The sequence below is a fragment of the Vigna radiata genome, chromosome 5, assembly GCF_000741045.1.
Source record: "Vigna radiata var. radiata cultivar VC1973A chromosome 5, Vradiata_ver6, whole genome shotgun sequence".
Lineage (NCBI taxonomy): Eukaryota > Viridiplantae > Streptophyta > Magnoliopsida > Fabales > Fabaceae > Vigna > Vigna radiata.
The window spans coordinates 21,519,342-21,547,239 of NC_028355.1; the positions used below are offsets into that span (position 1 = coordinate 21,519,342).

At 30.2% G+C, this 27,898-nt stretch overlaps 4 protein-coding genes across 6 annotated transcripts; 2 read left to right on the forward strand and 2 right to left on the reverse strand.

Annotated features, from left to right (window-relative positions):
• Window positions 1-3,209: 3,209 nt before the first annotated feature.
• LOC106762375 (protein DCL homolog, chloroplastic) lies at window positions 3,210-10,901 on the reverse strand. Of its 3 annotated transcripts, XM_022780964.1 has the most exons (5): window positions 10,498-10,901; window positions 10,302-10,416; window positions 5,271-5,379; window positions 3,905-3,963; window positions 3,210-3,411 (listed from the first exon to the last, which is right to left on the reverse strand). In XM_022780964.1, exons 1-4 carry the CDS (start codon window positions 10,851-10,853, stop codon window positions 3,950-3,952), a joined length of 594 nt encoding a protein of 197 aa, XP_022636685.1. In that variant the 5' UTR covers window positions 10,854-10,901; the 3' UTR covers window positions 3,210-3,411; window positions 3,905-3,949. The 3 variants fall into 3 exon arrangements, 2 of the variants coding, with proteins under 2 accessions (XP_022636685.1, XP_022636684.1); XR_002667916.1 differs by lacking the exon at window positions 5,271-5,379 and having other exon boundaries at window positions 10,498-10,900; XM_022780963.1 differs by lacking the exons at window positions 3,210-3,411; window positions 3,905-3,963 and having other exon boundaries at window positions 4,930-5,379; window positions 10,498-10,900.
• A 2,868-nt stretch (window positions 10,902-13,769) lies between these two features.
• On the forward strand, window positions 13,770-15,116 carry LOC106760460 (F-box protein SKIP2). The gene has a single exon (XM_014643890.1). The coding sequence runs from the start codon at window positions 13,770-13,772 to the stop codon at window positions 15,114-15,116; it is 1,347 nt and encodes a 448-aa protein (XP_014499376.1).
• Window positions 15,117-18,541: 3,425 nt separating this feature from the next.
• On the forward strand, window positions 18,542-20,579 carry LOC106759912 (protein RICE SALT SENSITIVE 3). The gene is made up of 7 exons (XM_014643297.2): window positions 18,542-18,950; window positions 19,101-19,154; window positions 19,239-19,376; window positions 19,506-19,617; window positions 19,747-19,788; window positions 19,867-19,923; window positions 20,005-20,579. Exons 1-7 carry the CDS (start codon window positions 18,808-18,810, stop codon window positions 20,449-20,451), a joined length of 993 nt encoding a protein of 330 aa, XP_014498783.1. The 5' UTR covers window positions 18,542-18,807; the 3' UTR covers window positions 20,452-20,579.
• A 1,670-nt stretch (window positions 20,580-22,249) lies between these two features.
• LOC106760992 (cysteine proteinase RD21A) lies at window positions 22,250-24,662 on the reverse strand. Its single transcript, XM_014644454.2, has 4 exons — window positions 24,127-24,662; window positions 23,056-23,291; window positions 22,824-22,964; window positions 22,250-22,720 (listed from the first exon to the last, which is right to left on the reverse strand). Exons 1-4 carry the CDS (start codon window positions 24,605-24,607, stop codon window positions 22,460-22,462), a joined length of 1,119 nt encoding a protein of 372 aa, XP_014499940.1. The 5' UTR covers window positions 24,608-24,662; the 3' UTR covers window positions 22,250-22,459.
• Between the last annotated feature and the right edge of the window lie 3,236 nt (window positions 24,663-27,898).

Sequence of the window (27,898 nt, forward strand, 5' to 3'; positions counted from 1 at the left end):
ATATTTTCGAAAAATTCCTACTGTATTCTAGAAAACTTGCACAATACACTGTCACAGATAAGTCCTTAAGAACATACTACTAGTATCATATATATTTTATTAATGACGCAATGTTTTGGTTGGAGGAAGGAGCAAATGAAAATATATAAGTAAAAAAGAAAAAAAATGTTTAAAAATGATTTATCTTATTTTATTTTATGAGAATCAATGAAAATAAAATAGTAGAACATGAAAATGATAATATTTCCTATTTTATTTTTCTCCAATCTTTTTTTTTTCTTTTTCTATCTTTTTTTTAATTCCTATTTAACTCCAACTATTTTTATTTTCCCCAATTTCAGTTATTTATTTATTTTTTGTCCAACTTAAATTTTTTTTTTCTCTACCTTATGTTTTTTTTCCTTCATTCAAAGAGAATAAGAAGGTACATAGAAAGGTAATTATTTATGAAGTCAAACTTTTCGATTTTGTTATTGATACTCGACAAGGTAATTATTGCTCTGGACAATTAATCATATTATATAGCAAGTTATCATTTCACCATTTTCTCTAGGTACTTAATCTCTTGTATGATAATTAAAATAACAGACAGAATAATGCATTTAATTATTAAAAGGTACTCGGTCAATTATTATCACGTTGAAGGGATTTTGAACCACTTTTTAATATTTTAAAAGTTAAAGTAATATTAATGATTTTTATTTTATCAATTATACCTTTAATTTTTACGTGATTTATATTAGAATATAAAAATAAAATAAAATTTATTGTCGTAATTCATTTTGACATTTGAGAACCAAATTGTATTAAGGTAAACTTAAGATTTTAATATTTTGTTTTTTTATGGGTTATTATTCAATATGTATTAGATAGTTTTCAATAAAAAATGGTCTTGAGTTGTTTTCTGTATTTTTAACATCTTACAATGAAATTGAAATTAAAACTCATTTGAAACTTTTGTTCAAACTTTGCACACTAGTGTTGTCTGTGAGTAATTTTCTATAATTTTCAAAATTTTATGGATTATTATACATTTTTTTTATCATATCTCATGTGTTTATACACATTAACAAAATAAGATTAGCACACAAATAAATTTTGTTTTAAATTAATAAATTTTATTAAGATAAAGATTAATTATTAATTATGATTTTGATAGTATGTAAAAAAATTTGTTTTAAGTTTAATTTAATTTTATAAAGTTGGTTTTATAAATTAAATTAAACTAAAATTTTAATTTTTTAACATAATATCCAAATCACACAGTTAGAAATTATTTTAACGAGTTATTTGTTAGATATATTATTTTATCCACTATTTTAACGAGATTAATCTCTAGTATTGTACTTTATATGTATATATTCCAATAGGAGAGATGTATTGATAGTTCTATATCAACTAAATGTAAAACCTAATCATTTTACAAATCAAAGATTGAATTAATTTTAAAAAACATATTTTAACCATATTCTACCTAGCTTTAAATTATTTCTTACTCCAATAAATGTTTCAACTAATAAATCATTTAACTTAAAAATAATTCATGTTTTGTGAGTATTTACATTGTGTCCCATATACTCGATGTATACGTCAAACAAAAAATATTATCTATACAAGTAATTTTCATCGATTTCAAAGGATTTTAAATTATGTATGACACACATTTTATTTATTGATAACCGATTTATATCACGAGCTAAGTTGCACGTTCTAAATTCAACAAAATAAATGCTATATATCTTGATTTATTCCACTAAATTTTAAAACTCATAAAACTTGTGTGTATTAATTTTATTTAACCAAAGGCCTAAAATATAAGATATAGATTTCGCCATGATGGTAAGGGGGAGGAGAGGTGTTGAAAGAAAAATGATTATAATATTAAAGTTGTGGGAATGAAAGGAAGGGATGATAAAATGAAAGGGTTATTTTGAGGTACAATAATTCTTTGAATTTATTGATTTGTCCAAAACTGAGGATCCCTCCCTGGGAAGTTGTACTAAGAAAAAAACAGTGTTTGAATGTGTGAGTTATGGAAGATGATGGGCCACAAAGATCTTCATCCAGCTGGGTGAAGAGTGAAGAAGGGTCCGCAACAGAGTCAGACCTTAATCATAATGTTTTCACAGTAATCATAAAATACCACAACACTACATAATTGCTGCAGAGGTAACATAACATAACTACCATGAATGAACTCAAATAATGTTCACTTCCATCACATCTTGTTTTTTACCTCTCTTTTCACTTTTTCACTTTTTCACCCAACACAAATTCCATTATAAAATAATAAAAAAATATGGTTGATTATTGACTCAGAATATTGTAAGCCTTTGTCCATGATCATCTCTTAAAATATTGACCATTGTATATATATTAAAAGGTAAGAAAGGACTAAGATAGATTGAAATTGACATGTAATAGTGGTCAATGACCATGTTAAAAGTGTGAAAATTTTGCTCTTTATTTAGTCATGGCATAAGTCAATTCCACTGAGGATTCATATTGTTGCATTATTGTAGTAGAACTTCGCCACTTCATCCACAAATAGTAGTTGCCCAAGCATATGCTTGCAGACGCTCAATTATTGTTTATGGCATGTTCAAGTACTTATAAGAAAATTAAATAAAAGAGTCATATTTTTATAAATTAAAATTAATTTCTTGTAAATATAGCTCAGCTTGCACTTAAATTAAGTTTAGTTTACAGAAAAATTTATTTAATATTTTTAACTTTTCTACTATTTTTTTTTATAGAAATAGCTATCTAAACAAAACCTACCTATTTAACTGTATATAATAAAATAATTGACTAATTGACAGTCCATTTTAACTGCTTTAAAGGGGATAAAGATCTTTCTCAAGTAAATATATCAAAGGCTAAATTGCAATTTTGCCTAATGAATATATCACAGAATGGACATGCATAAAGACTTTTGACTAAAAGGGGGAATTTTAACTGATTAGGTTAAACAAGATTTTTTTTTTAAAAAAAAGGACTTCATCTGATTTAAGTGGCAAACTACCCAAATCATAAGACTTGACATAAGTCTGCAGCAGGTTAGAAAGCGAAGGGTTTAGGTAAATAACATAACAGTTATAACGATATTGATTATCTTAATGATGTCATGTTACTCTGTTATGTTCTAAGAGTTTTTTAACTTTAAATGGATTTTTTGTTCTTGCTAGAGATTTTGCCATTCTTGCATGTGCATATAGAAAATAATCGAAACTTACTGCAAAGTAAGACAGTATCTTCTCATGATATTATTGGTGAGTTATTGACGTAGTGTTTGAAGCTCGATTCCATACTCTCAAATAGAGTGATCTACTCCGCTTAATTTTCGTAAGATTGGCAAATGCTATTACTGTGGGAAACCCCTTTTACCCAAGGAATAAAATACGATCATACCTGCAGAAGTGCTTAACCACGTTATTTCTAAGCTGAGATATTTAGCTGATTTTTCATTTTATTTATAATTTTAGATTTTGAAGACGAAAAAGAAAAGTTAGAGTTTCATAAACCCTTTTATATATTGTTTAAAAAATTTATTTTTAATTCATACACATATCAATATTAATTTACAAAGAATTTTTTTCTTAAGAAGTCAGTTCCCCAAAATACATTCTTAATGAATAGGCAAATTGATGTTTACTCTTAAAATACTTGCCTTTGGGTTGTGAATTTTGTTAAAGGTGTCATTATTAGGCATCCTTTGCAACGATATAGTATCCTTCACATTTGATCTGAATCTAATAACAAAAGTTCAGTCATTATTTTGCTATCTGATCAATGCGTTAGTGATTTTACATCCATCTAGGTATTTCGAAATTCATCTCATATTGGTTCTTGAAATTATTCTAAGTTTTGTAATTTTTTAAAGATTATTCACAATCAAACGTACCTCCCCTCTTGAGTTGAAGTCACTTGGTTAACACGCACGACCAAATCAAACTTTCAAACCTGAAGCAAAAAAAGAATATCCACACTCATAACAATGCTCATTAAAATGTAAAAAAAATCTAAGCGAAACACCGCTATATTATGTGTCAATTATTTTATAAAGTGAAAGAACATCCTTTTTCTGTCTTATCCCCAACCTCCCTCCACCATCTCAGCCTCCAATGCTGTAAATCTACCAAAAGACCGAGTCACATCTTCACTGGACCCCACCACTCTGACCACAGTAGGTTAGTCGATCACGTTGTTTTCTATCCTTGCTATCAGTATTTGGAGTATGGGAGGTATATGAGACAAAAGAAGTTAGTAGCTTAATTGGAGACCGTAGGGCAATGTTATTTCCTATTATTGATGCTAAAGTTTCAAATTCTTGTTAAGGTTTATAATCAAATATCCTCCGAGTTTGTAGCCATTGATTCTAAGCCCTTGGTGAAGTTCTAAGCCATATTAGCCTGGGGAATATGTTATTGAAAGTAATACTGATAGAGAGGAAATTTGTTGTAATGTTTGACTTATCATCAAGACTAACATGGCTCGGTTAAAAATCTCAAAGCAGCCAGACATAGTTTCTCTTCGTTTTGACTTGTGCAGAGGTTCCTACTGAACCTAGTAGAGCTTGACCCTTGCCGAGTATTGACATGTACATGTCGAATCTCAACCACTCTTAAATGTCCCGTGACTAATATAGCTGGATATAGGACACCTCAATCAAGACCCATAATCCAGAGTTGGTACGCAGTACAACCCTAGGCTTCCCTATCACTTTATAGACTTTTACGGGTTCCGGGTGTTTTCTAACCTCGTTGTGGCGATTATTTGAATCTCTGGGAATGAATCCAAATTCAGGTTGAAAGCATCCTCCAAAAATTACGGGGTTAAATTCAAATGCTGAAGCCCACGCAACAACAAAAATATGCTCTGACTATAGAATGACATTGAATTTTAGTAAATTTCTTATAATATTACAGGTCATTAAACAACAAAATTCATTCCTTACTGCCAACCAGACAGTTACCCAACCACCAATTTGCATGCCCAATAAAATGTTTTACAAAACTTATAACTCAACAAAGTGAAGCCCACTTGAATAATTTTCTCTGTTTCTTTCATAATAAGCTTGATATCCCAGTCAATCAATGGGTATCTACTGCTATTGACAGTATAGGCAGGCCAGAGAGCAATTAGAGGGAAAAGCATATGTAAAAAGCTATGATCACACCAAAGTAACCAAATTCCATTATATATACATCAACCACTTCCACGCTTAAAATGTCGTCGAATAAACCTTTCCGCATGAGTAGGGTACTTATCTCTAATGTATTCGCGAAGGCACTTCTGATAGGAGAAATCAACCCAGCCACCGTCAGTTCTTACTATAAAAAGACACCTTGACTGTCGATATTGGGGATGGCGGTCAACCTACAACAAAATAAGTCACATATCCATATACTGCACTATTTTTCCGCTTTGGGGTGTAACCAAAGCAGACCGCTGACAAGAAAATCCAAAAAATAATAGTGGCTGAAGTTCCAGTCTTACGTTCGAATCATGTAAATTTTAATAAAATGGGAAATGTACGTGAAATACATAGGAGTTGATAGTTTAAAAAAAAAATGAGATAAAGGATTTTACTCCTGTAAAGTATAAGGACATGGACATCTTACAAGATTAATGACCCTATTTACCAAATTTTAATTGGAAAGGAGGGGGTTTGGTCTTCAGAATTGATTATCAAATCAATCACATTTTTAAAGGATGAAGTGAAATCCAAAAATGAAGAAGTGCTTTATTCCACAATAATGCGTTTTGGAAGACAAACTTTTAGGATCATTTAAACAAGAATCAATCAGCACAAAATCATTTGATCAAATTCAACACAACAAGCCAATAAAAGAATAAAAGTATATCTATTTTGCTAAAATGTAAATTAGAATATCTGAAAATTCAGAAAGACCCATACAAATATTCCTAATGTATTTTATTTATGAGAGGTGCATTAGTAAGTACATTTGATCTAACCGAGGAGGTAATGTAGATAGTAAACTAGTAATAGAAGATCACAGCTCCTTCAAAAGGCAAGGAAAGTAACAAAGACTGAAAAATCTTAACACCTCACCAAGCACAAAACTGACAGAAATGCATAGTGTATAAAAGATCCTTTTGCAATTTGATTTTTACTCTAGTTTAATTTTGACAACAGTGTCCGCATAGTTATACTAACTATAAATTACTCCCTATGTCAGTTTTGCAATGAGCTTCACAAAAACACATTCTTTTTCGCTGGCAAGAAATCAAATTCGTTTGAGGAACTCCTTTTCTCAATGATTTTGCTTACAATAAAATGGTATTGCACAATGCCACCAATAATCAAAAGAGAATCTCTTTAATAACAAGGTGGGCGATAAAGGGAGTTACTCGAAACAATCTGAAAACTTAAAGGATAAAACTTTGCAATTGAATTGGGAAAATGTTTAAAGAGCTTATAAGTACAATTAAACCTAGTATTTTACTTGAGTAGACCAAGGGGCCGAAGCTTTTTGCCAACATGGTTCTGATCTGACATAACTTCTACATTAATTTGAAGATTTATCAAAAGGAAATCATTTACAGCTTTAAATATACAGTATCGGTTCATGGAAACTAGTATTCAACAAACCACTAATGAACTAGCATGCTGATAAAAAAATAACACTAATTAACTAGCATTTTTCATATTATAGTTTTGGCTTAGTGATGAAGAAGAAATCAAGCAGCCATTTAAATTGGGCCACCAAATCGTTCCACATGAATGGGAGGGAAAATATCAATTATTTAAAAATTCTATTCATAATTTCAGCTTATAGACATTTAGTCTAATCAAGGCTCGAACTAAATTTATAAAAAGTAAAAGAGATGGGAACTATAACTCTGGCAGTCATGTAAAGAGATTCTTAAATACATTATTGGCAATTATATGTACATTTTGCACAATCAGTTATTATCAGGAAACAGGTTTTCATCTCCTTAGGTTAGTGATAAATCTCAGAAACATGTTACGAGTATTTGAGGATATATATTAGGATTAAGAGTTCTACAAAATGTTTGTTCGGCTTTTTATAGGGATATCACAATTTTATCTTAAATTTCCTTTATTTTTTAAGATCCCATGTTCCATCATTATTGCTAAGTGAAGACTGCTCGACATGCAAATTCTGTTGAAGCTTGTCATTGCCAGGTCTGTTTCTCTTATAGTTGCCTAACATTTTTGCCCCCAACAGTCTGATCTTTATTAAAAAATCAGTTGATGCTGAATTTTCTTTGCTAAGCAATTATACTTAAATATAACAATACCAAAACACAATTCGAACCCGAAATTTGAACTTTTGCACGGGAGGTTACTCCAAATTACAATACGCCATCTTCTAGTGAAGACTCATCCTAGGACTAACTCCTACAGCTACCGTGACTCTTTTCTCATCTCTATGTTCCTTGTTTTTGTTCATTCTATCATGTATTTCTAACTTTCCCTAGGTTAATTAAGGATGAATTCTACTTGACTTGAATAGAGTCACTCTTCTAGAGTTTAGAACAATTTTATTCGGTCTATATTTCTTTCTAATTTTGCTGTTAATGTTTTCCTTTGATCGATCACCACTGAATTGATACTTAGGTTTTGAATTACAAATGGTATTTGGTCATTGGATTAAAGACTAGATTTGGCTTAGGAACTTTATCTTTCAGATATCTGGGATTAGAATCTAATATTTCTCTTTATTTGAGTTTCATATAAAGAAATATGATTCTAATTTTCATGAAACTATTGGATTCTACCTGTTCTACTGGATTTGAATGATAATTGAAAGAACTGGTGGTAATCAAAGAATAACGAGTTAGATAAAATTAATTACTAACTGCTTAACTATTCACTTCAAAATGGGTGTTTCCCAATATCTAGATCAACACCTATCCTCACGGTTAGTTCAACTTGCAATAGCTTGATAGTGAGTGGTAATTGAAACAACAATCTTCATCTATATACTTGCCCTAATTATTTGTTTTAAGGAGGGTAGCCGGTCAACAATTTGTAATAGCCTATGAAGCTCATACATGCATCTCAATCTGTGTCCCCATGTATGACATGTATATGAGAAATGTCCAATTCAAAAGACATATTTCTAGTCCATAATTTTGAGATGACTCCAACGCAATGTTAATAAGGGCAAATACAATTATTTTCTAAAAACCCATAAACTTGTAAACTTATTGCATAAGTTTCTATTATGTTTGTAAAAATAAAGAATAAATCTTATATGATCTCGAATATTTAGATTACATATTATTATTGATAACTTTTTTATTTAATCTCATATCATATCTTCATGCAATGTGGAATTTTTTAAAGTTGTTCATTTGTCTTTAAATGAATTTCGACTAAAATGTTTTTTTCAATGGTGATGAAGAAGGGGATGAAATGTCCTGAATGAATTATATCCTCTTTTCACTTTTTGGAAGTTAGATAGATGAATTAGATTCATTTTTGTATTAGGTGACAATTTGTTTAGAGTATTATATTTGACAAACCTTGTTTACATGATTTTGAATACATAAATATTGGTTGCTAATTAAATAATGACCTAATATACATATTCAAGTCTCATGTCCTACATTTTGAGTCAAAGTATTTGTGCCCGTGTCGTGTCTAGTGTTCGTTTCAGTATCCATGTTACATAGATAATAACCCAAGGTTGAAAAAAATCAAATGAAGGGCCAGAATATAAGTTTAAAACATTTAAGCATGTCTGCCTTATCATGTGATTAAATGTCCCTCATAAATAAGCTTATTTGTTAAGAGTAACAAAGTATCAAAGGCTACATTTGACGTCAAGGCAAGGGCTTCAGGTTTAATGAGTCTGGATTAGAGGTGGATCAATGGACAAGAATACATTGATTATTAAAAATTATAAATTCATTATATCAGAAAAAGATGCATTTAAATAGAATAAATATAGATTATAATCAAGTGGAGGGAATGAAACCCGCATCTTTAGTTTAGACGGCTATAGGTTACAGTAGTTGATTCATCATTGTGATTTAACGTCTCTAATTCAAACCTAAAACATTATATATATATATATATATATATATATATATATATATATATATATATATATATATATATATATATAAGTGAGGATATGGTGAACTTAGAAGCCACGGGATGGTTCAAAGAACTGATAAGTGGCTGTTTAAATGTCATGCACAGTAACATTGGATAAATTGAAGGGAGTAATACTTGGCTCTATTAGGTCTGGGTAACAACAGAGTAGGCAACCTATTCTAGCCAAACAAATTAAATTTGGATTCTCCACTCTCCTCCTTTAATAACAAAGCTTACCCCTTCTAATCCAGAGGACAAATTGCCCATCTCTTTAACTCCACCAAAATTTACACCATCATTGGCAAGTAGCGCAGAAGAAAAAAAAAAAAAAAAAAAAAACCTAAAACAGCCAGACAAATTAAAGGAACAATGTCATAAGCCAACATGAAAAAAGCTAAGATATAGGTATTGTTTTTTTTTTGGCAGAAAAAAAGTTTAGGAGAAGAGGCCCTATTCTAAGGATAAGATAAGCAAGATGACTGTGCAAAGTCTTGCAGTAGTACTTACAAACGACCTTTCAAGGAAAGAAAAACATAAAGGATGAACCCAGGACCTTCTAGTGGATTGTGGACATTGTTCAATCCTGGCAGTTGAGTGAAACCTTATTGGCAGTTGTGGAGAACGTTTAATGGATTTAAGTATCTTACAGAAGTAAACCACAAGTCTACCTGCCAGTTCAGGAATCATAGTTTTACCGTTTTACACAGGTTCTAACTGCTCACAGAGCAACCACCAACGTGCTCAAACTAAGCTCGGACATTCTTGTTAAAGTGATGTCATGTGACTTGTGACAGATACACCCCCTCCAAAAGGGAAAAAAAATAGTCCAAGGGGTGTAGATGAAAACAAGCCACCAAACATGTTGAAATGAAAGTCTTAGAAATGCTTATCAAAGATATGTAAATTAAAATTCAGGTTAAAAGACGTTTACTTAAATATGAAATGGGTGAGAAACATACGATCTTGTCATATTATGATAGAAAAACACAAAAAATTGCACGATTGGAATATTTTAAGTAGTTTTTAACCAGTCAGAAATAACAAGCACTTAGAACAACTACTACAATCAGAAGTTGCAAACTGATAAGATAAGAAATAGTACAGCCACCACAGTAATGACACATTCACATTACAGAGAAAGCAGCATTTCTATTACAAAACGACGAAGTACGCAACAAAGACATTATTCAGACCGCGCGCTTACCATAATGGATTCAAGGCCGCATCCAACCTTATCTTCAGACTGTGGATGGTACGCAAGAAGCTTCTCAACAACCGCTTTCTGGTCTTCCATATTCAATCGCGCTCCGTCCATGTACCTGAAGTGTGAGACACATAATATATTAAGAAAAAAATAAAATCAACTTGAGATATTTGTAGAAATGAAAGTCGGAAGCGACCTTCCGGAGTGGAGAATGTCCTTGGCGAGCATAATGATAGGCTCGATGTCCCTCAGAATCTCCTCTTTTTTGTCCTTCCACTTCCGGTAATCGGGGTCATCCTCCCACCGCGACTGACTTGACGGGAACTGAGCTTTCCGCACAAAGGAGTTGTTGCTAATGCCGCTAGATTTTGTTTTCTCATCGGCTTCGTCCGACGATAAGTTGGCGGTGGCGCTGCACAACGGCCTGTAACGCGCCGCGATAGCTCCGGCGGTGAAGCTTTGGTAGTTATGGAAACAAACTACCTGCACAACTCCTTTCTGGTCTCCACAACGAAGGAGGAGAGCCTGTCTGAGAAGAAGAGGAGCAGCCATGGGTTATGGGGTTTTGGTTTATGGTGGTGTGGTGAGTGCTGATAATCTCCTACTAGGAATTTCTTACTGCACCCCATATGTTCTTCCTCCTCCATCCTATACTTTCTAAAATTTCAAATGTACCCGTGCTGAAATAAAAAAAAAAATTTCATTTCACATGTCAAATGTTAATGGTGGTTCTTTTAATTATTTTCTCAATTTTTTTTATTCTTTTAAAAAGTAAATTTCTAAATTTATTTTTTATATGTGTGACATATTTGATGTAACACTGCCATATTACATGTTACTGGTCAAATATCATTGTTCTAATTTCAATTTAGTTTATATATATATATATATATATATATATATATATATATATATATATATATATATATATATATATATATATATTTTAAATTTAATTTCAATTTTTTTCGAATAATATTATGTTATTTAAATGAAGATAAATTTAATAATTGTATAAATATTATATTGATATTTTTATTAAAAATTAATTTTTAATATATTATTTATCATTATATAATGTTTTTGTTAATTTATGTTTTTCTCTAAGATTAAAATTAAGGATAATTTTTTTTTAAATAAAGCAAATATTTGAAACTAATATATTATTAATCAATGTATTTTTATAAGAATAAATAAACTAAACTATTTATATAAATAATAAATTTAATCATCTTTTAATTGGGTCAAATTTATTATTTGTATAAATTGTATACTAATATTTGTTTTAAATTTTAGTGGTTAAAGTCACTATTCACAAAACAAACATTAATAATATACAATGAATTATGTTAAAAGTCATTTTTAATACAAATATAATTATAATATTTATATAACTAATAAATTTTGTCTTTAGGAAAGTATAATATTGTTTCGTTTTGGAGAAAAATTACGAATAAATCGAATAAAAGAACAAATATAAAACTAAAATTGAAATTAAGAGAATGACATTTGACAATTATATCTAACAGTACACCATCACATGACATTCACACTGCGACGAGGGCTTCACACATTGCAACAAAAAATTATACACAATAAATTTTAAAAATTATATATTGATACGTGGCACATCCTTAACGCTGTTTTATTTTTCAAAAATAACTTAGATGAGAATTTTTTTTTTTAAAGTTACGACGCAATTGAAATCTTTTAAAAAGTGAAGACTATCCAAATAATTAAGTCATTTAATAAAAGATGGTAATAGTTACATTTTACGTGTTTTAATTAGAGTTTCAAATTATAAAATATGTAGATATTTTGGATTATATAATTTTAATACAAATTTACATTTTAAATTATACAATTTATAACGTAATTTTGGAAAACAATTCAAAATGAAATTACATTTTAGATTATACAAATTGTAATTCAATTATACATTTTGAATTGTAAAATCTTTAATGAAAATTTAAAAGACAATTCAAAATGTCAATTACATTTTGAACATTACAATCGATATTGAAAATTAATATTTTGGATTATATAATCTTTAATATAAATTTGGAGGATAATCTAAAACGTAAAATACATTATAATCCAATGTATATTTTGAATTGCATAATCTATCATATAAATTTACAAGATAATCTAAAATGAAAAATACATTGCACATATAAATTTAAAAGAAGGATGCAAAACTTTTAATAAGGGATACCTATGTCATTTCATTAGAATTATGGATTCAGGGAGAAAACATAAATTACATAAAGGAATCCTCTTGTAATGGGTCACTCAAATTCATTATAGACCCAAACCGGACACAGTGTGTTGTCAGCCCACTTGTTAACGAAATTAGATATCCGCTCAGTATTTATAAAATCAAAAATAAATATTCATCAAATGATATAAATAAAAAGAAAAAAATTGTAAATGTTTATTTAGGTGCATGAACATAATGAATTACGTGTCTCAACATATCATGCATGTATCCATAATTGGTTATTTTGGGTTAATAAATATCATTGTATTTCTCATTGATTCATTGGTTATGCTTTTGGCCTACAATAAGTAGTCATGCAAATTATTTTTACAGAATCATTCATGATGTTTTTGTTGTCACTATTCACATTTCTCTTGTTGGATTAATAGAACTAAACTCGGTAATTTGAATATGCTTTTAGTCTAAAAGTAGATTTCGACTTTCGTTATTTTAGAAGATATTAAATAAACTAATGTCCAGTGTTTAATTTAAAACGACAACATTATTGTTATTGACATTATGAAAATAACAAAAAGTCATATAATTAAATAGGAGAGGAATTGTAAAGATTTTTTTGGGGATTGGTTTAAATATGTGACGTTCTTTAAAGCTAATATGAAAGATCTTTGGAATATTAGCTATATGTTTTAAATTAGAATGTTTTAGCATTTAATTTTTATCTCCTTTTTTTTCCTAGGTTTTTATTTTTATAAAACATTTATCTTTAATGGTAACATTAGTAAAATGTTACGGTCAGACAAAAGAATCTCGAATCACTCCGTGAATTGCTATCACCAGGTCATCTTTACACAAACAGTCATTCAATTTTTTCAAATTAAACAATTTTAATATTCAATTACTTATTGAATATGCTGAAATATGGCTCAGTGATGATAAAATCAGGTGCTTTTTAAGGATAAATAATTGACATTAATATACAAGACAAACGTGTTTTAAAAAATTCCTATTTAGTAAATATATGATATACTATTGTTGATTTAAAAAAAATAAAAACGTATAACTATATTTTTAGAAGGATTCAAATTTAGATGCATAAACTGAGAAACAAAAGTGAACTCAAACTGAAAAATATAACATTTTTGAGATATGAGAGAGAAATCGACTAAAAATGATAACTTATTTTGAAAACCGATTTTAGAAAATGTATATATTTTCTCTTATGAAGGCAAATAGTGAAGTAACTAATAATGGGTTTCAACGGAATGGATTACCCTTCCAAAAAGGCTAAACGCTTACCTAGCAATATTGATGACCTTGCCGACGACTGTTTGGCTTCCGTTTTCCGGTTACTTGGCACCGCCGATCGCAACAGTTGTTCGCTTGTGTGTCGGCGGTGGTTGAAGGTGGACGGAGACAATCGTCACTCTCTCTCCCTCACCGCCGAATCAGATCTCTCTGACTTCATCCCCTCTCTTTTCCTTCGCTTCAATAACGTCACCGAACTCAGTCTCAGACATTTCGGCTACCAAGACGAGACCATCAGCGCCATAACTCTCATCCGTATCTCCCAACTCTGCCGTAATCTCACGCGCCTCCAAGTCCAGGCCCCCTGCTTTCTCACCGACAAAGACCTCGAAATCCTCGCCATGAATTGCAAGGCTTTGAAGAAGTTCCAGTTAAGGTCCAACTTGGGAGGCGGAGGCATGCACGCATTTATGGATCATTGGAAGGATCTAGAAGACCTCTCCCTCGACGGTTTTCATGGAACAGAAAACGCGTGGAGTGTTGCACCGCCAAAGCCGAAACTCAAAGTCATTACTCTCAAGGACACCGTTTTATTCTATCCTTTTCTCGGCGCCAAGAATCTGCGGGTATTGAAGCTTGTCCGGTGCAACGGGGACTTGGATAGGATTTTTCATGTGTTGACGAATGAGGTTACTGGCATAGTGGAACTCCACCTCGTCATGCTCGAAATCAGCGATATTGGTTTGGAAGCGTTTGCAAAATGTTCGAATTTAGAAGTTCTCCATCTGATAAGGACACCCAAGTGCAGTGACAAAGGACTGGTTGCAGTTGCGAAGGGTTGCAACAGGAGTTTAAGAAAACTTCGTGTTGGGTGGGACATGGAGGAAATAGGTAGCAGAGGTTTGATGGGTGTTGCTGAGTATTGCGTAAATGTTGAGCAACTGGTCCTGATTGGCGTGAATCCGAGCAAAGAGTGTTTGGAAATGTTGGTTTCGAATTGCAAGGGTTTGGAGCAATTGGCGGTGTGTGGAAGTGAGACGGTTGGTGACAGTGAGATGAAATGCATGGCGGAGAAATGTGGAGCACTGAGAGAAGTGTACATGGAGGGTTGCCCTATTTCTGATGAGGGATTGTCGGCGTTGGTGTTGGGTGGTGGGTGTGCGAAGTTGGAGATAGTGAAGGTTTGGAAGTGTGAAAGGGTGAGAGACAGGGATGAGCATCACGCCCAATGTGGGCACCGAACAGTGCGTCTACATTGCAGCCTCCAAGACTCGCACACACCCAGCCCTATTATACCTGATCCATTTGAAGAGGCCACCCAAACACCACTTTCTTTCATTCATTCATGATTTCACGCCTAATAATACCTAACCGATAATCATGTTTTGCATTTGTAATTAAACCAATTTTTAGTTTTATTATTATTATTATTATTATTATTATTATTATTATTATGAATTATGAATTATATATAAGAAAAAAATTCTCCAACTCATTTTCTTTAACCTACTGTACAACTTGTTTAAACTCGCTCAGTTATTTCTTTCACTATACTTAAGAGTTAATCCCATATTTAACATTCAACTATTATTATTTTGTAAGTTTATCTTTTAATTCTTTTTCCTATTTTACCGTTAGTTTTTTTAATTTTAACACAATTTATTTTTTAGTTAATTAATAATGTATGACGAATATATAATATAGTGTAATATAATACGATACCACTTGTCACTCATGTTTTTATTTTATATAATTATTGAATTAAAGTTTTCAATGATTCATTAAATATTATTATAAAGTTTACATTAAAGTATGAATTTATGTATATAATTTAACAAACAAATAAATTCAACATTTAAAGTATTTAAATTATATTAAAAAATGAAATTTCAAATATCAATATACACAATTAAAAATAACGATAAATTATATTTCATTTAATTTATTAATTTTTTCTATATAGAGAGATATATAGATAGATAGATATAATATTACATTTAATGAGATTTGTGTATATTATAATTGTATTTATTATAAAATAATATATACAGGATATCATGAAAATAATTATATTGATTTTATATTATTTTTCGAATGGAGAGAATGTACGTATTAAATAATTATAATAAAAACTTTGGAAAAATGATAAAAAATTAATAAACAGTTGTTCGTTAAGCTTCTATCCGAGTTAAGTGTCACAGAATTAATTTAACTCACATTAAATTATTTTTTTCCACCTAACCCCAAAAATCAAATTGGCTAACGTTAGCGTTTTGAAATATCTAATATAAAATATAAAAATATTAAAAAGATTCATTTTAAAAAGCCAAAATTGTTATGGTTAATTTATTTTTAATTATTTTTGTGACGCATATTAACATTTTAACGAATCGGTTAAACGAATAAAAATTGAAAAAAAATAATGAAGATAATATATGCAAAATAAAATCTCTAAAATTTAACAAGAATAAGTAACTATATAATAATTCAGATAATTATTATTAGTCAAAATTAATTTTGAGAAATAAAAAACAAGACATTTTAAAATTTTGAATTATTTTACTTATATATTAACTAAATGATTTTGTATCAACGGTTGAAGAAATAAAAGAAACTAAAAACACATTTAGTTATAAAAAAAATGGAGTCTTTCCACAGATAGACTTATATTATATATTTTACACAATACGTGTTGAACACTAGTTCTAATTTTTTTAATTTGAATAATAATTTTATAATATTTTTAGGAATTAAATCGATACTAATTTTTTTTATTTGATTTGTTATTTAAGAACGAAAACTATGGTTTAATGTTTTAAATAAGACATTTTTTTCTCTGTTTTCATTTTTTCTTTTCCCACACTATTAATCCATTTACCAAAATATTTAGGTGTGTTATTTAGATAAAATAAAGATCTTCTGGATTACATGAATAAGTTTTGGAATAGTTTATATGAAAATACATTATGAATTTATTATTTTCAGAAATTTGTAATTGTTATTCTAATAATGATTTACGAGTCGGTAACTTGAATTGTGTTTTTAAATCTATATTCAGGTTTAGCAATTCAGAGTTATATATTTGTGTTCAGATTGAATGATCCATGGTATAGTTTTGAATTGTGGTTTCAAATTATATAATAAAGAATACAATCTATATTTACTCTGTATAATCTATAATCGTATAATCATATTTGAGATTTTATAATTCAGCTACATTATAATTAAAAAATTATGTCACAAATTATGTAATTTAAAATAATATTTTAAATTTAATAACCTTAAAGTCTATTATAATTACATTAAGTAAATTTTATTATAATATAGTTTCAATTGATTATGAATTTTTTTGTGTGAAGAATAGTCATCTCTTATATTACAGGTGTGAAAAGAAAATATGGGATTGTTAAAAAAAGTGCCCTGAAATTATTGAGGCAGTGGACCGGGGAGCGATTGGAATTGTGTACAAAGTTAGGTAAGAAATTTGGATTTTTATTAGATTTTTTTTTGTTATTCATATGCTGAATTTTTAAAATACATTAATGCTGGTGTACTAAAATAGTTTTTAATATATTCTAGAACATTAAAATTAGTAACTCAGTGTCTATATATATATATATATTAAAAGATCAACAAAAAATTAACATAAAAATATAAAATACTCAGTAAGAATTTAAATTCTATCTCATTACAAATTTGGATTCTTTTTTTCTTTTTGAAAGGACGATTGCTGCTAGATTATTATTAATTTTTCTTACTGTTGTTCATCACCTTTTATATTTTTAAGTGATCAGTGACGAGTATGCGTTTGTTTCATGTATAATACGGTATAGAATGAATTTTAAACTGTGGAGACGAATGTGTGTGTAAATTTATCTAATTAAATTATTATTCTAAAATAAACTTTTATTTTAGGCAGGGTAAGAATTAATTTTCTTGACTAAATAGATAAACAGGAGACGGAAAAAAGTTAGATTGAAGGGACATTGATATATTGAAGAGAATTTTATATTCATTTCATATTATCTTTTCTTACATTTTATTTTTTTTCTTTAAAAAATATAAAAATTTATATTTTTATAACTATTTTATCTTTGTATTGTAAGTTAAATGAATACAAAAGTATGATATTTTACTGTTATTCTATATTAAATGGCTTAAATTTATGAACTTTATATAGAGTACTAGCATCATAACATATTTTTATATTTATTTAATATAAAATATAAAAGTAAAATAATCATAAAAGTATAAAATTTTATATTTTTTTTAAAAAGAAAGTAAAAAATAAAAAGAGATAGTCGAAAGTAAATATAAAAAATTTAGATATATTAAATAATATTTTTCTTTTTCTCCAAATACAACACTTCACTTTCAGTAGAGTAAAATAATTGTACCATAACACATTTTTTGTATTTAAAAAAATAAAAAAAGATAAAAATAATGTGAAATAAATATAAAAAATTGAAGTGAATAAAAAAATCATTTTTCCCTCTTAATAATATTAAGGGAAAGAGTTATGGCCCTATGTTTAGAAGGTCCTGTGTCCAAAAGAAAAGCCACTATGTTACTGCGTGGAACAGCAAGTGCTGAAATCAGTTCTCATCGAACAACAGGACCACTTCCACTACAGACAACACACAGGGACATCTATCACTAGATTTAACTCTAATGACCTTAATAACAGAATTTTTAATGCATCAATAATAACAAATTCGTAAAAACTTGGCCGGTGAAGGAAGCATCTGATAAATAAGGGTTTCCTAGGTATGATACTGCTATTGCAGTGGAAATATGAAAGTCTAACGAATTGAGTCTTAGGATATAAATTTTGTTATAAATGCCTTGAGCGATGATGGAAAGAGGAAAGGGAAATGTGAAAGCTAAGGTCCCACTGTAAAATTAGAAGAAGTTGAATTGTCTTTTAGAAGAAGGCAGTGGGTAGCAAGCATCCTGAGTTTGTTTGCATATTGGGTTTTAAATTTTAATCTTGTTGCCCCCATTCATTTCCCCACTCTCTTTACTCCTTGTCCTTAGAAGATGGAAAGTGGATTACCTTTGCTTAACTGTCTCTTGCAGCAGACTCTCAGAACCATTTGCACTTCTTCCAATTCTTCCACTTCTTCTAAGTGGGTTTATGCTGTCTTCTGGAGGATACTGCCTCGAAACTTTCCTCCACCAAGGTCATTACTAATGCATGTGCTACATACAACAATGTCACACACTATAAACAAAACAAAAATTACTCACTCAAAATACATTTTCTTTCTATTTTTAAATTATAAATAACTTATTCTGTTGCTCATGAGTTTTCTTTCTCTGCTTTCTCATAGGTGGGAATTTGGAGGAACTGCGCTTGATCTCTCCAAAGGAAATAAAAGGAACTGGTAATTTTCTATGCAACTATGCAAAAATATTTCGTTTTTCTAGAGTTCTTCTTTTATCAACAGAAACAAGATTTCCTTGGTTAGGATTCTTGTCTGGGAAGATGGGTTCTGCGATTTTAACGAATGCGAACAGAGGAAGACTGGTAGTGGTTACTTGAACGGTAGATTTGGAGCTGACGTATTCTTCAAAATGTCGCATGAAGTTTACAATTATGGAGAGGGGTGAGCGTTGACATTACCTTTACATTTTCTTGCCATAACAAGATTCGTTATATTTTCCTCTGTTTTCCAAAAGTAGCATTGCAAATTTCAAGTTAAGCAATCTATATTTTGATCTCTATATATCTGCAGACTAGTGGGAAAAGTTGCCGCAGATAATGGTCACAAATGGGTTTACAACGAGAGTCACAACAGCGAGTGTGAAGCTAGTTATATTGCTACATGGAACACTTCGGTAGAGCCTGTAAGAAGTCATTGTTATAAACAGAAATAATTGAAATGTGTAATATATTTCTCCACCTTTCGCCCATCTCTTCACCCTTTTCTTTCTGTTTTTAATATTCATTGTATTTGTCTTGATGATGCTTAACAGCAACCAAAGGCATGGGAGTCTCAGTTCAATTCAGGCATCCAGGTTGGTAAAAATTTGTTCACAAACTCCACACGATACAAAAGGCTAATGACTTCTAACAATTATAATTCACTTTGGTAGAGTATAGTCATAATAGCAGTCAGAGAAGGCGTTGTGCAATTGGGTTCTTTTAACAAGGTGCATCACTTTCTCTCACCCTTGGTGTTTCCCAATATTTGCAAAATCTTCATATTATTAATCAGTCCACATGTTCTCCAGATTGCAGAGGACCTGAATCTGGTGATCAGCATACAAAGACAATTCAGCTACCTCCAAAGCATACCGGGTGTGTTTGGTATTCAAAGATCATACCTACCGATTCAACATCCATACATTGTGAAGCCCAGTTTCATAGAAAGCAATGGAATGCCTCCATATGACATGGCCTGGAACAACAACCCTCAAATTGGAGCACCGGGCCCATCTCTTTGTTCAGGTTCTCCACCTTTACAATTACCATTACCATTACCATTACCATTACCAACCATGCCTTGCAGTTTTGGAGCTTTGCTATCGAAGTTACCATCTGGAATCCCACTGCATAATCAAGTCCCTAATTCTGGGACACAGAGCAGCACCATGGAGAGAGTGAAGATTGAGGACTGCGAATTTTATCCTACCCATGACGGTGATCACAAGGGAAAGGTTCCTTCCTTGAACGAGTAGCATGGATTCGAGCGTAATGACTCTTAATCAGAGTAGTTAGTATAGATTAAGAAAATGGTAAGCTATTTATTTTCTGTGGTGGGCACAATGTATTGTGGTATGTTTATTGGTGGCCGACAATCTATCAATCATAGCGATCACTGTTGGTGTTTCTTTCTGCGCGCATTTATGTAATCATGAATGCAAAGCAGACATTATCTAGAACAGAACTTGATTAAGCAGTGGAACTTTTTGTATCATGTCAAAAAGATATGGATGGTGCCAAACTCCCTGCTAGAAAGTTAATAGGACGCAATAATTGAAAATTAAAGGGGAAATAATTTGGTATTAAGATGAATAAAGGAAGGGTGTGTGGTTAGAGATGAGAATAGCGTGGTGGGGAGATGATGGAGATGGTGGGGTATTGTTTGAAGTGTGGTGTTCCATCTCGTAGGGCTGTGTTGAAAAGGAGAGTGATAATTGAAGTCAGCAACTCAACGTCAAGCTGCTCTGTGCGACAATTGGTATTTGAGCCCTGGTCCCCAACACAGTACTGTTTCTTTGACAACTCGACTGTCTGAAAGTTACGTCTGTGAATTCATGTGTACACAAACTCTCACAGACACACTTCCTTAGATATTCTTGTCAGGAATTACTATCTGGACCCATTTTTATACTGCACCTTGCGTTAAACATCACTACTTCTTACATAATTCCTTATCATTCCTGGAAAATATCTTCTTTAATATGTGTGTTTAGAATGATATCTTGTGGAGTTGCTTCAATTACGAGGTCTGTTAGTTTGGAATAGCCGTTTTCAGCTAAATAAATTCTATACGAGTTTACACCCTGATATTCTTCTCCTATTCTTAGATACAGAGAGGAAGAAAAATCCATGACATCAATTACAATTTAGAGAATACAGAATGTATAAACAATCCTATCTTTCTCTTTGTCTCTTTTATTTTCATGGGCCTCTTCCACCTCTAAAGACAGAAATCTAAAACTCTTTTATTTAGTCTTTCCTCTATTTTCTAAAAGCCTAAACAAAAAGAAAAGTAAGAAACTAAATTAGAATTACAAGAAAAAAATTACAAAATAAATCATGCAATATCTCTTATTCTAGTATTATAAAATCAATTTCTTTAAAGGTTAAAACTTGCAAAAAGTAATTCAAAATTGTTGAGTCGAGAAAGAAACGAAATTTACGATTTCAAAAGGTAAAATATTTAACTTGAAGTGTTGGAGTCCAAGATTGATATTACTTTATATCTAAAAATTTAAGATAACAGATTAATAAATTTTTTATTTTATATAATACTTTACTTTCTTATTTTTATTAAATGTGTAATTTTAGACTTAGAATTTTAATAAAAAAAAAATATCTGTAAATTAATAGAAAAATCATAATTTTAGAAATTGACAATAAATTAAAGTATCAAAAAAAGTTAACATTGTTTGATTATTGAGCGCTGATAAATTAGTTTTTTATATTGTAAAAAATAGATTAATCGCAAGAGATTTATAACCAAAAAGAACTCCGTAGAATCACTGATCATTATTAGTAAAACCAACTGCCCTTCAGTTTTTATAGTTAAACTTATTAATGATTGTCTACGCTTCTAAGATTCTTAAACTTTTTTTTATTCTCTCGTCAATCTAATTCGAACTTTAGCACTATACGTACGATCTAAACCTTAAAATAAAAATCCAATGATCTTAACAGTTACAAATATGTCCGACATGTTATACTTTAAATCGTAAAATATCCAACTTTATTCGAACTTTACTACTCTAGAATTCGAAACTAACAAGTATGAAACTAATAATAAACAACGCATGTTTGCTGATTCAGATTTCTATCACATATAATGCATCATCCAACAGTAGAGTGAAATGGCATATCATTAATTCGCGGTGCGGTATTCCTATGCCAAACATTTTGTGGTCTTTGTTTTTTTCACAGAAAGATAAATAAATCGAAAATGAGAACTAAGTTGGTCATCATTTGCTTAAGTTCATCTTGTTCCTACATGTAAATTCGCAGTGGGTTGACAGGGTTTGAGAGATTTTGGCCACTCTTTATGGGATAGAATGACAGAATCGCAATTCCGCACTTCCCTGCAGTGTCTTCTGCTATATTGCGTTCCATTCTTACATAACCTTCTTCTCCCCATTTCTCACCCCATGAATTCTTCACGATCCAATAGTCAGTTCCATTTTCTGTATCGTAACCAACAGCTGCAACACCATGATCGATTAAAGTACCACATGTTCCTGTGAATATACCCTAGTAAAATGCAGACAAATAAGTTCATAATATGAAATCCAGAAGCAATGTTATTACTCAGAAGAATGTAGGTTATACTTTTCAGATAAAATTAGATACTTACAGATTCATATAACTGAAACTCTCTGCCATATGCTTCAATGGCAACGCTCACCGGTTGATTTGCTACTGCCTTTTTCAAGGCTAACTCATCATAGGCAGGAACACGTTCATAACCATCAATTGTAACAGCTCTAGCATTTTGCTAAAGATGAGAAAAAAAAAGTATATAAGCAATAGCTGGAACCTATTGAAAACATTAACCAAATTAACAAATAATACAGTTAAAAACGAACCTTATATTGATCGCATATACCATCAGCGCCTTTGAAAGGGTAATCATCTTCAGTGTCAATGCCACCATTGTTTATAATGTACTCAAAGGCATAATCCACAAGTCCGCCACTACAACCTGCGTTTACTGTTCTGTCACAGTCCAACAGTTCTTGCTCTGATAATGCAGTTAGATTGCCTGTTACTATCTTGTTAATCCCTTCCACTGCGGCAATTGCTGAGAATGCCCAGCAACCATCTGTATCAGAAAAACAATAACTTAGACAGCAGCCCTCTGTATGAAGATAAAAACTAATTTCTTAAGTTTGTACACGGTTCCAATAACATTAAATAAATTTATAATATTAAGTTATGACTGATAGGTTTACAGAAAAGTTTTATTTGTATGAAAATATGTATTAACTACAAGGAAAGTGATATGGAGGACTTTCATATATAAGAAATCTTGGGTGCGAGATTGAGGACTGCTCTATAAAAAATAGATTTATAAGTTTGAGTGTTGTTTAATTTAGTCTTAAACGCCTTTATTAGAACTACACAAAATATGATTACTAAATTCATTTTTTCATTGGAGTAGTAACAAAATAAAGTATATATACAGTGTAATTTTAGGAACATAACTTGAAGGTGAAAATGTCATATCATGAGAAAGGAGACATGGGTTTTATACCGATCTTATATATTAAGTACTTACATTTAATTTGTATTGATTTAAAAAACATACCTTTTTTTTTTAATTTCAAATCTAATATGAGGAAACAACTAGTTTTAGAAAATGACTATTTAAATCAGTGTTCTTTATCTTTATAAATATACTTGACATTTTAATTTCTTACACTTTTTCATCTTTATTTTTAAATTAACTTTACTATTATATTAAAAACATCAAATAATTAAAGGAATGTTCTATCTTAATATAAGCCAGTTATCATAACTATAAAATATTATCCAAACTTAAAATATAATGTTCTCAAGAAAAACATGGGAGAAGAATATATAAATTATTGGTGAAAGGAGTGGAAGAGAAACAGAGAATATGTAATAATAATATAATAGTATAGTACAGTACTTACCGCACTCTGCTTGGTCTTTGACTCTAACCACAGCACCTTCTTTCCTCCAATCAACAGATTCCGGCAAGTTGTCATCCACGCGCCTAGCGTAACGGTTACTTGGCTTTGCCATCATCCTGAGGGGGTTAATCTTGGTTGTCAGGTACTTGGACCGGTATTCATCGTTGCTAAGATCGGCGAACCGGTTCAGGCCAACCTTGTATGTCCGGTTTTCAGCATTGTGGTCGTCGATAAACTTGAGGTTGTCTTTGAAAATCTGAAATCTCTTCTCTTTCTGGTCGAGGGTGGTATGCACCTTGCCATTCTTCACAAGCCACTCCTCGTATATGGTCCTCACCTCCTTGTCGCTCCTCCGGGCTGTCTTGTCGGCGTAGGTGGTTCTGTCGTATGAGGTTATGGACATGTCGAACGCGGAAGACACTGTGAAGACGGTGAAGAGAATGATGAGGATCGTAAGCGTGGAAGATCTACTTGTCCCCATTTTCTTTTTTTGTTTCGATATTTGGTGATTGCAGGATTGGGAGGAATGGGCATTTATAAGGTCAGACGTTATCATTTTATAATAATTAATGTTGATAACTTTGATTATTGTTATAAACGAATAAAATAAACGTGATTACGAGCGCTCATGAATGGCGAGGGCATATAAAACTAAGGTTTAAACCTCTTTTTCTCCCTAAGTTATAAGTGGATGTTCAGTTTAGTCCCGTCTATAAAAATGTAAATCTTTAGTTCTTAATTTATAAAAAATGTATCAAATAAGTCATTTTTTAATACTGTTTTTGATTATTTCTTAATAACTGTTACATCTTTAGATTGCTCTGATTTGTTTCTCAATAATAACAACACTTTATATTGCTCTTTGTACTTTGACCATGAACATAAAAAAATGACTCATTTGATACATTTTTTATAACTGAGAAATCAAAAGTTTACATTTTTAAAAAGGAGAACTAAACTGAACATCCGCTTATAACTTAGAGACAAAAAAAAAAGTTTAAACCTAAAACTAAATCATACATCTGTCATTCTCGCTCTGCTTCAGAGTAAACAAGTCCATTTTAAATAAGCACCGGAAAAGTTATTATTTTAGTGAACTTTTTAATTGTAAAATTTAAAATGTATTTGATTATTTTGTTTGGAAAATATTGTAATAGTCCTTTGAGTATATTTTTTCAACATCCAAATTCAATCTAAAATTCAATAAAATGAATTGGATATATAATTTAAATTTAATTGAGTCTACACAAGCCAACCTTCACCAAAGACAGATTCGGTCAACTTTCAATTGAACCGACTATATATAAAAAATAAATAAAAAATATATAGTTTGGCTTTTATATGTATTGTTTGTATTTTAAAACCAATGATGTCTATAAATATAAATTCATAATATAATTAAAAAAATGCACTTTTTAGGTTAATATAGAAATTAAAACACAATTCAATAAATGTGCATTGGGTTTAGTTCATTTAATTGATATTGTGACGAAGATAAATAACTGGTATTCTTACCACATTTATAATAAAAAAATTAATTAAGTTTTATTTGGATATTTTTATGTGAGTTTCTTATTTTGTTAGTATATTAATTGATTATAATTTTTATATTTTTTAATTAAGTTTGTATTATTTATTATTTTATTAAGGATGTGATTGTTATATTATATTTTATCTTGTTTACTTGTTTCTGATTAAGAAAGGCTACGTTTTGTGACTATTATAAAGACTATATTATTAATTTGCTTATGTTTAATCTTAATCTTAGTCATCATACGTTCTACCTTAGATTTGGTTCATCACTTGATATTGAGCAGTGCTGAGATTAGTGTTGAGTTCCAACTAGATTGGGTCACTTACCAGAGAAAACTCGAATTAGTGTATGAAAAAAAAAAATTGTTAAACTTTTTATTTTGTGACCGAATTAGTGGCTGAAACTACCCAATACGTTTCGATCACAGATTGGTCACATATTTAGAATAGATTAATATTTTAATGATCAATTAGCTACCAAAATTTTGATAATTATTTAGTGACTAATTTAAAAATCGATTACTAAAGGTTTTGTCACTATAATTTTTTCTACCATATATTTTCTGTTTAATTTTTAACGCTAAAAGGTCTAGTGACTCATTTTAATATTTTAGCTACCGAAAACGTTGATCGCTAAAATACAATGTTTTTGTAGTATATATAACATTTTCACTATTAAACATTGTCATCGACATCATATAGATATTGTTTGAATAAATGTATATCATTTGAGCAACCTTATATCGATTTAGGAATCTTACTTATTGGATCAATGAAGACTTCTTTATTTGAACAATCCAACATCACTCGAGATAATGTGTATCCTTTACTTAATTTCTCATTTAATGTTTGAGTAATCATCGCTTGATTGTAAGCCCAAAACTTAAGTAATATTAATTAACATGATGACTAAAAATATATTATTTAATATAATAAATATAAAAAATAAAAAGTAAAAGTTAATATTTAGAAAAATACAACAAGCTAATAACAAAATTATCTACTAAAATTGTGAATAAGACTGAAAAACATTTTCAACCGGTAAAAAAACTAATATAAAATGAATACAAACAACAAGTGAAAAAGCAAAAAAGAAATGAAATATGTTCAGTAAAAAATATAAAATATAAATAAAAATGAGTAAAAATTAACTTCATTTCCTTTCTATTTATCAACTCATTTTCAACCTACCAAACAGATTCCTTTAATTTTACTGCTCTTGTTTTTTCCCATCAACCCGCAAACTAATGATAGCATTAATTTTAACCAGAAATCATACACAAAAGTTATAAGGATATATTGAAATATCTGATTATACGTTATATAGAAAAGAAATTTCGATGGAAGAAATTCTAATACTAAATAAAGGATAAAACATCCTGCTTCTGCCATTATCCAGAAAAGAAATCTAGTTCTTTCATCTACAATCTAAGATTTTTAGTATTAAATAGAACAAAGATACGAAAAGAACAAAGATTTAGCAATTGATTATCCAACATCAATAATATCCAACTATCAGATTTATATCTGTTCAACCACTGTCCCGTTTAAGAGACCAAAACCATGTGTACCTTATTATATGTTTTTTGTACCTAACATAATACAAATTACCATTTCCATAAAGCATTCGAATAAAAAGCAACTCACGGTCACGTGGAACAGAAACCACTCACGGGTATCAATTTACCTTGAGCACGCAGCTCACTTTTTTTTACGCTACGAATTTCATTGGAGTAAATTTCCATATATATATATATATATATATATATATATATATAACATTTTCATTAGATTTATCAATTTAAAATGAATTTTATTCAATATTTAATTAAAAATAATTAAAAAAAATTGTATTGTGAATGATGAGACTTTTAATGGTGTTTTTTCTGGAAGTGAAACATTGAATTAGTTGAGCTTCACCGCGAACAGATGAAGGCACACATAAACTCACGTGCCCCTACCGCCCAACAATCAAAAGCACTATGCCACTAATTACGCCGTGTTTGTTTTGATGCTTAAGGATGTGACAAACCAGTAAGAATAAGCTTAACAAAATAAAATATAATTGAAAATATTTTAATGCAATTTTAAATTACAACTTTCAAAATTACATTTATGACGATAAATGTTATTTTCCTTTACAACGTAACACGCGTTTCGATCACATTGTCAATTTTAGTAAAGGTAAATGTGTAAGGTTCTTTACTGTCTTCAAAAGTAAGAATTTATAAATAAAAAC

What these genes read in the sequence shown, in the direction of transcription:
- LOC106762375 (XM_022780963.1), bottom strand. Translation starts at nt 10,853, where the DNA reads ATGGCTGCTCCTCTTCTTCTCAGACAGGCTCTCCTCCTTCGTTGTGGA. An exon ending in GACATTCTCCACTCCGGAAG is followed by an intron (nt 10,417 to 10,497) that starts GTCGCTTCCGAC and finishes CTCACACTTCAG; the next exon opens with GTACATGGACGGAGCGCGAT. An exon ending in GCGGCCTTGAATCCATTATG is followed by an intron (nt 5,380 to 10,301) that starts GTAAGCGCGCGG and finishes ATTTTGTTGTAG; the next exon opens with GTTGACCGCCATCCCCAATA.
- LOC106760460 (XM_014643890.1), top strand. Translation starts at nt 13,770, where the DNA reads ATGGGTTTCAACGGAATGGATTACCCTTCCAAAAAGGCTAAACGCTTA.
- LOC106759912 (XM_014643297.2), top strand. Translation starts at nt 18,808, where the DNA reads ATGGAAAGTGGATTACCTTTGCTTAACTGTCTCTTGCAGCAGACTCTC. An exon ending in AAAGGAAATAAAAGGAACTG is followed by an intron (nt 19,155 to 19,238) that starts GTAATTTTCTAT and finishes TTCCTTGGTTAG; the next exon opens with GATTCTTGTCTGGGAAGATG. An exon ending in AATTGGGTTCTTTTAACAAG is followed by an intron (nt 19,924 to 20,004) that starts GTGCATCACTTT and finishes CATGTTCTCCAG; the next exon opens with ATTGCAGAGGACCTGAATCT.
- LOC106760992 (XM_014644454.2), bottom strand. Translation starts at nt 24,607, where the DNA reads ATGGGGACAAGTAGATCTTCCACGCTTACGATCCTCATCATTCTCTTC. An exon ending in CAAAGACCAAGCAGAGTGCG is followed by an intron (nt 23,292 to 24,126) that starts GTAAGTACTGTA and finishes TTTCTGATACAG; the next exon opens with ATGGTTGCTGGGCATTCTCA. An exon ending in AGTTTCAGTTATATGAATCT is followed by an intron (nt 22,721 to 22,823) that starts GTAAGTATCTAA and finishes GCATTTTACTAG; the next exon opens with GGTATATTCACAGGAACATG.